Source organism: Melitaea cinxia, chromosome 2 (assembly GCF_905220565.1).
Source record: "Melitaea cinxia chromosome 2, ilMelCinx1.1, whole genome shotgun sequence".
NCBI lineage: Eukaryota > Metazoa > Arthropoda > Insecta > Lepidoptera > Nymphalidae > Melitaea > Melitaea cinxia.
Genome location: NC_059395.1, coordinates 9352817 through 9366299, shown reverse-complemented (window position 1 = coordinate 9366299; position 13483 = coordinate 9352817). Strand labels below are relative to the sequence as shown.

The 13483-nt window shown below is 37.4% G+C and overlaps 1 protein-coding gene across 1 annotated transcript in view; it reads left to right on the top strand.

Annotated features, from left to right (window-relative positions):
* The first annotated feature begins 207 nt into the window (after positions 1-207).
* LOC123664398 (zinc finger protein 704) overlaps positions 208-13483 on the top strand; it is a 53618-nt gene continuing 40342 nt past the window's right edge. Inside the window, exon 1 of the mRNA XM_045598946.1 lies at positions 208-938. Within this exon, the coding sequence (XP_045454902.1) occupies positions 564-938 (375 nt within the window). The 5' untranslated portion in view covers positions 208-563. The remainder of the gene's footprint in view (positions 939-13483) is intronic.

Genomic DNA, 13483 nt, shown 5'->3' with positions numbered 1-13483 from the left:
GCCGCCGCCCGCTGAAAATAGCGAGCCCTCCCGAACTCGACCAGCTCGAGGAGCTCCGAGAACAACCATTTCGCTCGTTCGCACAGACTTTTTCTAATTCTTTCTCACTTACGTAAACAGCTGAGTATCAAAACAAAGAAGCGAGACGGGCGGTCGCCGCTCCCGCTCGCCGGCCGGCCGGTGTCGCGCCGCACGCACGCCAGTTCTTGTTTAAACCGTGTCTATTGAGGTCGTCCGCAGCGAGCTTGCCCGCAAAGTTTACTACCGCGAAAGGGTTTTCCTTTGTCCCGATCCTCGAGGACCTTGCCCTCGTATTATGTTTCCGCGCGGGAACCGCGATCACCCTCGGCTTATTGAGGAGCCGAACTTTATTCAGCGTACGGTATTGCATCGAAATTCTCGTGATTCTCCGAGATTTTGTGACGGCTATCCCGCGAAACGAGTGCGCCGAGCGATTTGAAAATTTTGAGTGAACTTGTGAAAAAAAAGAGTTTGAACTACGAGATATTACCTCAGACATCTGTTGTGAATTTTTAAAGTAGGTCGTGCGAACTCTTAGCATCATGTCAACCGGCAAACGCTTAGCTAAGCGCTCTATCATAGGGACTCGCGTTGCAGCTCTCGGTGATGATGGACTCTATTATTCGGGCATGATACAAGCCGTAAAAACGCCAGCACCATTTCCGGAAAACAACAACTGTATCAATTTGACTCCAAACACCCGTTACACGGTGCGGTTTGACGGTGGCAAAATGACCCGCGAGTACCGTGACGCTGAGCTCATTGGGCCCGGCTTTCGTGGGTTGACTGGGGTTTGCCTGAAACCCGGTCAGCGTGTCTTCCTCACGTACAACGGCCGCGAGGTCCGCGCCGACGTACTGGAACACGACCACGACACCGACGAGCTTCGAGTTCAAATTCATTCGCCGGCCGCTGAAGTAAGATATTATGAATTATTTTATAATTCTCTTATTTTATGTAATCAGTAAACGAACATTAAATTTATTTTTGAGTCAGAGTTTGCTGGTCATAAAACAACTTTTAATTTCAATCTTATAACAAAAAGCAAAAGACATCAACGCAAATATGTAGTGCTGTCTAGAAATTCGGTGACTTTAATTGTACGGAATTTAAAATTTCCACGAAAAAATTCATTAATGTCATGAAACATTCAGTCATTGGCATCAAAGGATGACATTGCGACAACATTGATGTAGACAAAGGTTTTGTGAGACGACGGAAGGACGGGGAGTGCGCGGACGCGTGCAGCGAGCTATTGACCCCGCTGCACGTGGGGCAAGTGACGTGCACCAGCACAGGCAACCCGAGCACGGCTTCGCTGCACTAACTACGCATCACCGCTATCGCATGTACCGCACCAAAGATGCCACTTATCACCGGCCAGCGAGGTTATTCCATTCGCCAATGACCAGTTATTGCGCGGACGATAGCTAATTTTATTTTTGCCGACGCAATAAAACGCGTCTTTTCGTTTATTTGAACTAGTATTCTAAAAAAAAAAGTTACCGGCTGATCACACAATCGCCGTTACGTTTACGCAATCTTTTACAATTATATAATCATTTAAAATATTACTATGCTCATTTAATGCTACTATAGAGTCAAGTTAACAAACACGTACTTCGATACAATTAAACATCACATAATACTTGTTTACACCTAAAGAGCGTAGTTTGTTTGACTCGTGCGTCACAAATTCACAATCAGTCTTAGTGAGACATTTATCTACGAATGGGGCAGGAATCGCGTGGAGCAGTGATGATGTTATAGTTTAACTTACCGACCGTTTAGGTGTAGTGGTGATAAAAAACGTACCGGCCGTTTGATCTTTCGATTAAACTGGAGAATAAGGCTTTAACCTTTCTTGAATATAAGTAGAAGACTATTGTCTAGATGTGATATATTAACAGGAATATATCTTTGCTCTTTTGTTTTTACAACAATATTTTGTTCTCAATAAAACCGTATGTATTATATAGTTATATTCTTATTAACTAATATATAGTTATTAACTTTTCATTACACATGTGTTAATTGAATTTCTTAATCAAAGTATATAAATAATCTAAACATGTTTAATCACACTACGATTGATCATAATCGAAAGTTGATTAGCTACTGTTTGAATTTTGATTTCTATCCAAAGAATCGTATATATTTGTTTTTACTCTCTTCAAGTTTTATTACTGATCAATAGATATGAGTAAACAAGAACACACGTGAGATAAATTCGGCCGAATGTTGTACCGTTAGAAATACGCACTAAAATTGTAATTTCAATTTCTCCCACGTGATCTCACAACCGTAACTCGATAACTGTTTAAATTTCTCAGTGTCTACGTGTGGTAGCTATGTTTCATTAATATTAGCTTCAAAAATAGTTCTATAATTTTGCACGATAAAAGGTTACCAGCCACAACTGCCCGCACCGCACAATACACACTACCACAATCTTATCGCCTGCGCTAATAACATTGACCACAATATTATTTTTATTTCTTACATATATTAAGACCAGATAAATTGTACAATTCACCAGCGGTGGCATTTCAATGTAGACAAAAACGACTAGTTAACACCGAATGTGATCGATTAACTCATCTGACTCGTTTGTCTTTTATTTAATTATAAACACTGCTTAAATAATCACCATGTATTGTTTCTCAAAATTGTAAAGTTGTTTACTCAGTCGAAAACTTTGTGTAAACATCATAACAGATTGCTACGTTATCGTAACTTTTTGACGCTGTGAAATAGAAATAAATATTGTCGATTTGATTGGTCGTGCAATGAGGAAGCGCGTGTACCGGCCTTGCGCGTAAACATGGTGACGTCGTACGTGATATCAGCGTGACGCGCTGCCATGATCTCTCGCTCGCGCACTGAATAACATTTTCGATAACAAGGCTAAATTATTATGTAGTTATGTGTAATATATTCGTTAGAAACCATTTACAATGATAGTAAAATTAAACAGTAACGATGACCTCATTAAATTAATCGCATTAAAAATTTGTAAAATACCTACAACGTAAAAGTACAATAAATAAGATTATGATATTTTGGATTAAAAAAAATTGCGTAGTTTAATAGAGCGCTCAGTTAAATAAATGACTGATAAACATGCGTACGAGCGGAGATGTTTGTGATTGTTCTGTAATTAACTACGACATATCAATTAATTACATAAAACAATAAATTTGAAACGATGATTATATTGTAGTAGTCATATTTCTTAGGAGCTCTATGTTTTGGAAATTACATTGACCGTCATTTCGCGTAGAGGATAATAATTATCAGGATTACTCGGTATTCCCCCAGTACAGTGACCGGTAATTGCGCTCGTCATACGTTTACACTTTTGCACTTGGCAAATCCACTACACGTTACGTTCAATCGAATAAAACGAAAAAGTTTCTGACTCACACTATCTGCTATACGTCTATTTTATCTACGTTCCATAAAATATCCGAGCTGCGTATGCGAATGATGCGCAATACTCAGTTCATATAAGTTGTCATTCTGTTGAAACTAACCTTAACATCTATACCTATCTTTGAAATATAACAATCGTTTATTGTAAAGATTCCTTCTTGTGTATATATTAGTACACACTTTAAACGCTTCCAAACGCGGCACGGAGGATCATTATGTAGCAAGCAATAAGATATAAAAATAAAGAGTGCGCGGCCAAGAAATAAGGTCACCGGCAGGCCCGGAACCACATAACGGTATTCATTACAAAATCGCGTCAAGAATTATTTTCACGTGCGCGCGGCGCCGACGAACCGTTAGTCGGTGGCGGTGTCGACTCAGCACCGGCTAACCTCATCGTCGACTTGTTTCGTGCTAAGTGGAACGCCACCGCTATCGCTAATGACCACTACCTATAAAGAACCAACACGTAACATAATTAGCTTCTTATATGATGACTATGATGACAAGAAGTAAAAACCATATTATATTCATTCGTTTCGCTTTTAAAATATTTCTGTGCTTTTGCGGTAGGTACCTGTCAATAGATTGATGTCGTAAAAGATCGTCGTTCGGACACGGCATGCCGCAAGTCCCATTGAGTGTGAAAGTGCCATTCACACCTGCATTGTTTCGGACTCATTCACTTTTACACATATTAATGTGCAATATTTTAATATTACTGTGCTTTTAAATCATCAGTAATTAAAGTTAATTATGAAATGTCGGATGGTTTTTTGTTTTAGCAATTATAATTCTTAATTTGAGTTTGCAATTCATGAAACAACTGTTTCATTTAATTAAAATTCAACAAGCTAAGACGAAATGTATAAAACAGTATTTGAAACATCAATACAAAAGATGTCATCAACGATGCCACAAAAATATCGCTTTCACCGCAAGAAATTCCGCAAAGGCTAAGAGAGCAGAACCGTATTTCAATGTCTACTATATGATTTCGTTACGAGCGAAAGGATTTCAGAAACGAACAGTAATGCATTTAAACGCATGATTTTACCATCACAGTTTTTTCAAAGTAATAAAGACACGCTTGTAGAAGTAACTGTTGCGTGAAAAATTTGCGTGTATAATATACTAATATACATTTCACTTATTAAACTTTTCTCATACATGGGCTATTTTATTGCAGTTCTGTTACGACACACGTTTACGATGAAAAAAATATAAAAATTAAGCAAAGAATGAAAAACATACCGCGTTTCGTCATCATATAAATCAACTCCTAAATTTGCTATAAGTGATAACTTTGATATTGTTTAAATGAGAGGTGAAGATTTCATTGTGAACTTAAAATAATCCATTAAATCATATGTGTATGTATGAATGTTCCAATGCAATTTACGAGTTTCTCCTTCGATAATTTCCAGTCGTACGTGACTTTTTTGTCGAAGCAAATGCGTGAAAGGAACTGGCGAGCTGAGATCGACCATCGCAAAGAAACCATGGGAAGAGAAAACGACGAGACCCAGCGCATGCGCACCACGTTTATACACACACAAACATCGATACGTAAGAAACAAATTAGAACCGTTATTGCAAAATATATTAAAACAACATAAATATTTTAGTCGCAAACTAAAATACGAATACCCATCATCACCCGGATTGTACAATACGTTTCATAAAGTGTACTTTATCGTTAGTGGAACGAAAGAAATCACTTGAACGTGCTCTAGTGACGGTTTTCAATACATTTCATAACGGAGTGTCGGTTACGTAGTCGGTAGTAGTGTGCGCCTAGTGACACTGTTGCTAAATAAATCAAGGTTGATAAGATAATATTGTTACCTAGCTGATTTACCGGTGTAAGTCATCAAATGGCTGTTAAGATATGATAATAAACTGTGGACCACAACATAGGTTACGAGTCGGATATACCAACTTAGTACGAAATCCATTAAATATTTCTTGAGCGTACAAAGCAACCGCGAATTAAATGAGTTTTCAATTTAGCCTATTCAATAAAAGAAGACTGCTCATATAAATATTAAATGATTATTTATTTTATTTACCAAAGTTGCAAAAAAATACCATCATAAAATGTAATTCTTATTCATTAAAAAGAAATATACGCATTCCGGTTTTCTTGCAAAACAAGTTTACAAATTAATATAATACAGGGGAACATATCATAATTGTTTAAGATTTACGTCATTCCGTAGTACATAAACAAGGGAATAAACCGCAAACCTATACTAACTGCTGTGTGGCTACGGCACTAAAGAATTTAGCCACCCCCTCTCTTCCCGTGGGTGTCGTAAGAGGCGACTAAGGGATAACAAGGTTCCACAACCACCTTGGAACTTAAGAAGCCGACCGATGGCGGGATAACCATCCAACTGCTGGCTTTGAAATACACAGGCCGAAGACGGGCAGCAGCGTCTTCGGTGCGACAAAGCCAGTACTGCGGTCACCAACCCGCCTGCCCAGCGTGGTGACTATGGGCAAAACACATGAGTTCACGTTATTTTTGGCGTCAACTTGTGGAGGCCTATGTCCAGCAGTGGACTGTATAGGCTGTAATGATTGAATGATGACTATACTAACTAATGCAAGCAGTGTCAAGTGTCAAGCTTAGTACAAGAAAATGTAACGTTTTATTTTCGACACACATTTGCGCTTTTTGAAGTAAAACTTCTTGACACACGCTTGACTTGGGGAGTAAGCTGTTAAATGCGTGACGAGAGCGTAACGAAAAGTGTGATCGGGCGAGAGATATATAGGTAGAAAATAGAAAGAGAGAGAGAAGAAAGAAACAGAGAGAGTTACGTTTCGTATATTACTGTACTAAAGAAGTTTTACTTCAGTCGTGTAGTCTAAAGCACACTCGTTTTTTTTATAACTGAGGTAGGGCACAGCAGGAATTTCCTGATATGATATTCAAAAATGTTTAGAATCCCTAATGTGTGGGTAACACAAAAATAAAATTGTACATATTAGGAATTTCCTGCTCAAAATATGGAGCAGCCCGACTGGGGTAGTACCTCGACCTTACTGAAGATCACAGCAAAATAATACTGTTTTCAAGCAGTATTGTGTTCCTGTTTGTGAGTAAGGTGACCAGAGCTCCTGGGGGGATTGGGGATTGGGTCGGCAACGCATCTGGTATTCAGGTGTCTATAAGCTACGGTAATCGCTTACCATCAGGTGAGCCGTACGCTTGTATGCCGACCTAGTGATATAAAAAAAAATAATAATATACTAGTGGTCGCCTAGTCGTCGAAATTCGGCCATAATTAATTTAAATTATAAGTTTTAATGAATTTATCATGGTTATGTTTGACATTCAGTATAGACAAACAATATTAATCTGTAATCTATTTTCAATTTGACGTCAGACTTTGACAATAAACAAAAGAGTAATATAGGTAAATATATGCGTTGTGTGTGTCAAATACATTTTAGTGTTTATATATATATCGCTTCAGCCTGTAATATCCTACTACTGGGCATAGGTCTCTTTCCTTATGTAGGAGAAGGATCAGAGCTTAATCCACCACGCTGCTCCAATGCGGGATGGCGGATATATTCCCTATTATGAGTAACGATCGCTAGCAGGTGTACATGATAACAACCGGGACCGACGGCTTAACGTGCTCTCCGAGGCTCGCTGGGGAGACCCACAAGGACTGCACAAACACCCAGAGCACGGCAAACACGTTATGGCCAATACAAATGTTTGTCATGGGCGAGGATCCAACCCGCAACCGCCAGCGTAACAGGTACAATCCATGGCTGTAATCGTTGCGCCAACGCGGCGTCAACGTGGCTGAAGCGATCTATATACAATTATATATTTAGAAAAAATATTAGCATTCTGCACCTTCATTGTCTATATAAACTACAAGTGTGCGAAATTAATTCATACTTCTCCGTCCGCGCAATAAACAAAGTTTTTGCTTCATGTATTATAATATATAGATAGATAGATAGATATATGTTCTATATTTTTAAATATGTGTAGGCATAAATATTTAAAAATGTATAAAGAGTCGTGTAAGTAACCTGTAAGGTTTAGTGTTAAATATTATGATTGTAAATTTGTTACATTTTATATGCACTGATACAAAACCTTATTAAATATATTAGAATCAGCAAAAAAAAAAAAAACAATTTTAATCTTCTATATAAAGACACAATCATGCTGTGCCCTACCTCAGTTAACTTATTATTAACAGGGGGTCGATGAAATTATGATACTGCGTGACGAATTTATGGAAGGGAGAAAAGATAATTAGCATGACGTATTTTATTGCCAATGAAAGTAATAATAGTAATATATTTTAAAAATTAAAATTGATTTTGTTTCAATTATATAAGTATTGTTTAGTAAAGAAATTGATTAGTGTATAATTTTAAGTACAGAAAAAAAACAACAAAGAAGCGACTACTGCTCGCTATAAAATAGCTCGACTAATGTATTCGACCTACATTTAGTGCCGAAACAGCGAGACGATTGACCATTTAATGATGTCAGACAACCGTTGCTAATTTAAAGGCGTCATTTCTGTATTTTTGACCGGTGCTTAGATATTTAAACAGATGTACATATAAAATTTTCTTTCAATTCTCTCGTAACCAATACTGTCCTTAAATTATCTAATCGTCTACCTCAACATATTTTTAAAATGATCTAAGTTATTCTAAAGTAACGGTTTTTATTATTTTGGTGGTCTTATATTTTCGTCTATGATGGAGTTGTCATCCCACAACTGTTGCGAAGGCAAGGCCGGCCCTTTGTGGGTGACCTCATTGTGCTCGCCTTGAAATAGTTTCATGATTCGTGCGTTGCTACTGTTATCTGAATTCTTAGATAAATTAGTCTTAATTTCCAATACTTCATTGACAACCAAAAGCTAAGTATTTTGCTTAAAAATTTGATTTTATTCCTGAAATTGCCGGTAGTAAAGAGTTATTAAATATGATTACACGACGTTGAAATTTGTTGACGTGTTGCAAAATAACTGTTTTGCGCGTTTTTTATTGCGCTTAGTGGTTATTATGTAGGTGACTGCCGGGCAACGTTAGACCAATTGAAATAATTGCAATTAATGAAATAAAATTCTTCTTTTATAAGTAAAACCATAAATTTCAAGAGAAAAAAGAAACAATGAATTAATAGTAATAGTTGTCGAAGGCAAAGGTCAGGGAAAATATCATGATTCACTTCGTCAGAATACATTGTAGGTGTAAAACATTTGACATGTCGGTGACGCAAGGTGACGTGAACGTGGTGATAACTATCGGCACTACACTTCATGTAAGTGTTTTTGTAGATCGAGTAATAATTACTGTCGGCATGAGGCGCGCTGTGCGCGGTCCTCTCCGACACGCTGACCCACTGACCCAGATATGTTGATATTGAACCGACGACGCACAACCCGCATTCGAAATTCGACCTCCACTTGTGTTTTCCTTTTACGTAGAAAAACTTTGATATTGGTTAACTTTAGAACAGATCACACTAAGGAAGGATTAAACTAAAATTAATTAATTTTTTAGTATATATAAAGTAGATTTTAATTCTATTCGAACGTTTCATATAAATAGTAAATATTTTACAATATAATACATTTTGTTATTTACGCATACACGCGAGGTGTTAGTCCTACTTTTAGTACATATAACTGTAGATGGCAGTGATGTTACAGGTGGCCGAGGTAACGGTGCAATTCGCACTGTGTATATTAAATCTTTAGTCGAACGGGTTCCCGGTATCCGTTATCAAACTAGTGGGGTTTGTTGGGCCCGGTCCGTTTTTGGGTCAGCTGGGTCATGACGCCTGCGTGCTCGATACCCGGCCTCTCGAACACATAACACATTTTGATGCCTAAGAATAGAGAGGCAATCGTACTCTCAGGCATCTCAAGGTGAAACGCTCACTTTTCTAACCGTCGCACGTAAATTGATGCGATTATGGCATCACATTGGGTACTATGTCGAAACGATCTGCGTGTCCTTGCACAAATTTTTGTATTATTACGTTTTACGGTCGTATGTAATGTACGTATATTTAGCGAAGAGCACTCTAAATACAAACGTCCGCCTACGGAGAGAGCGATGAATCGTACCCGTGACGTCACGGCGGCGCCGCGCCTACGCGCTCTCTCCGACGCGCGGTGACGTCGATTCTGAAATTACGCAGACTTACGATATGACGTCATGTCTATCAATTGAAACCTTCAATTGTTTAGACCAATAACCTAGGCCTCGTAATAAATAAAGCGTGCTAGTCTTGCATCATCATTGTCAACGCTACGCAATAACGATTTCCTGACAACGACAACTGTTGACCTACATGGTCAAATGAATTTATAGTACGTACCTATTTCGTCAATAACATTTTTTTTTTTGTATAAAAACATTTTTTAGTGTTTTTTAATCTAACACTTTATAGTACATTTCCCATTTTGTAGCTTTTTGTGTAATCTGTTAATTATACAAAATAAGAATATGCTTCACTTGAAAGTAAAGAGTTTCGCTGGGAGATGATAGGATCGTGACCTGTATTGCATGCGCCGTGCCAACTAGGTCACCTAACATCGTCCTGCGCCCCGGTCATTTAATAGGAACAACCTAGGCCATTACGTAATGGTATATCAAAAATCGTATATAAATAATACAATTTGACATTGTCAATAAAAAAAATGTAATCGAAATGAATAAGCAGCACTATTTCATACAGTGTTGCATTCGCTCCAATAAAAAGCGAAATGTACGTTCAAGAATGGTAATAAAATCGCTGCTTGCGTTTGGACATGTAATGTGGGTCACGGATTTTTGGCACAAGGTTGTTGCTTGCAGTCCGGCAGGGTAGTGCTTGCGTGCCTTCGCTGTATCCGCCTTGCAACCAGCGTTTGTATTCACTAAACCTACAAGGCCGCCCGCTCCGTGCCAATCGATTGCTCGGCCTAACAGTATACATCCGATTTCAGTACCTGAATCTTTATGCTTAGTAATTAAAAACGACCTATTCAGGTGTTTTAAAACTGTATTGTGCTATTTTCGATTTAGCAAATACTATTTTGTTATACTGTATTCTAGTGTAATGTGCACTATCAGACTTTTCTCACTTCAGCCTATCGCAGTCCAATGTTGGACATAGGCCTCCACAAGCTCGCGCCAAAAAAATGGCGTGAACTCATTTGTGTTGCCCATTGTCACCACGCTGGGCAGACAAGTTTGTGACCGCAGGGCTGGCTTTGTCGCACCGAAGACGCTGCTGCCCGTCTTTTGCCTGCGTATTTCAAAGCAGGCATGGTTAGATCATTATCCCGCCATCAGTCGGCTTTATAAGTTCCAAGGTGGTAGTGGAACTGTGTTATCCATTAGTGGCCTCTTACGACACCTACGGGAAGAGAGGGATATTCTTTATTTCCGTAGCCACACAGCGCAGACTTTTCTACATAAAGGAAAAAAATGTGAAAGACTAATATCTTTTCCCGCCTCGCTCATCTAAACAAAATAATGATTTAACAATAACTTATTACAGTCAAATAATAAATTATACATAATACAATTGAAATAAACATAGTACAAAATAAAATACAGACGTATAATGTAATAACTAAATAGATACATTACTTTGCAACGAGATTGCTTATGATTTATGAAGTACCTAATACGAAAGTGACACGCCTCCGCCGTTTCAAAATGTTAACTTATTCATACTACGTGCGCCCTTTTGGCTTGGTAGAGCTACACACATATTGTGACTGAATTAATATTGAAGATAATTCTCGTGTCTATAGTGATTGCGAAATAAATTATAAAGACATGGTCAATTATTTTATAAAGTAATCAGTAAGGTTGTTTTCGTATGCCAATGGTGAAGCTACTGACCCATTTAGCGGTGCACGATCGTCTACTACGATCGAATTGTTTATTCAAGCGTGTCAACGTGACTTCAGTCTCTGAATATTTAGAGAATCGATGTCGCCCATCTATCACCTATTCTTATCGATCAAAAAACAGAAACTTTATGTGGGATTACCATAATGTCGTCTTTTGGTGGACACTTAGAACAGCTTGGCGACTAGACTACTGTTTGATATATATATAGATAATAATGCATATCGCTGTTTTTATCAGGCGAGCTACTTACGCTCAAACTGCATTGCAATGTTATCGGTCGTCTCAACACTGATCCATTGTTTTGTGAGTTACAAAGTAATAAATTTTAACTGCATTCGCTGATATACACATAGCCAACAGTCATTATTTTTTGATGAATGCAATGAAATGGATAGTTTCTATATTCATTTGAACTGTACTCGCGTCGAAGTATTTAAATTTCTCTCTTGTACATAGCGGCACGTTACTTATGTCGACATGTTGCTTAAATTGAAATGAAAGTTCTTTTAGAAAAAGTTTTTATTTTAATTATGTATTTTTATTCAGCTAATAGTGGTTATTTCTATTAGATATACTGCTTTTGTTTTTATTTGATTAATTTTAATGATATTATTTTAAGAAAAAGTAAATAATATGTAAAATAATAAGAACATGAAATTGAATATAATATTACAGTTTCGATGAATATGAGTGACCAATAAAATATCAAGACAAAGATATATTAAAGCGCAAAACGTTCCCAATAAATAATAATCAACGCATACGTAAAACGACGTCGTCAGTAGGCACGACAGCGCAATGCGCGCGTCACACGCGTTCAGCCAATGACTCGCGCTATCCTGCAGTCAATGCCACTTGCTTGCATTGCACACTGATAACTTTCGCTTCAAATACGACACTATTGTATCTCTATACCTATTATCTTCGACTTTTTATTTTCTTTGTTTTTAATTAAGTGAGATTGACTCCAAAGTATATTCCGGGAACAAAACAAAAACTACTTGCTTTGTTTAACATAATATTTCACACAAAAGTACGAAAATTAACAATTGGTAACAATATGGTAGTTTTATGACGTTATAAATAGGATCCTAAGTGAAAATAAAGCAATGGAGGTAAAAACGCTTCGTCAAAAGAATGCATAATCTATTTGGCAATGCAGCTACATCGACATGCAATAGAGCCGGTTAAGCTGTCGCAATCCAGATTCCAAGACTGTCCAGCATACTGTATTTGCAACTTTAATTTCTAATAGGCGTAAATATCTGGAGACGAAACATGCATATGAAGCGATAAATAAAATTTTGTGATTTATGCAATGTAAAGGTGAGTAACTATGTACAGGTAAATTAATTATCAGAATAGAGTTATAAATATTGTCAACTATAAAACCGCTGATGAAATGAATTACTAAAACATTATTTATTTATTTAGATTTATATCAACCTTATTAACTAAAAAAATCTAACACATTTACAAGAATGATGATTTAGCTCTTCCTTTCTATTTTTTGATACGGATTTCGTTCCCTGCTTAAGTATGTAAATTCATAAATTTAATTAAGTCAATTGATGATTTATTATTCATTAAAGGTTAATTTACCGGTTTGATTTAACCAACAAATGTCTATTACAATAATAATGACGAAGTACCTATTATCAGTTATCATGTCAAAGTCACTCGGTGACTTTCACTGGCATTTATAGGCGGCCAAGTTTCGCCATCGGATCGAGCAATTGTGCAACAGTTGTCACTTTTTACATAACGTGTCGAGTTCGCATCTAGTGGGGGAGAGAATCGATGGAGAGGAGGGGAGGGGGAGGCGATCGCGATTAGCGGAACTGAAGCTGCGCGGGCGCACGCTCAACGCTATTAAATGATTGGCATTGATCTGCTCTACTTTTATTCATAATACATTAAAAATAATATTTACTCAAGGATCAAATTATACGAGTCTAATGTCTAAAATGGTTAATACAATATTATTGTTTCAATTCATTCAAACTGCAGGCACCAAATCTTCATAGCAAATAACTGTTTTGAGGTAACAAAGGGGAGAATCATTAATATGTAAAAAGTTGGAAACTGTCTTGCATACATAATCCAATTCATT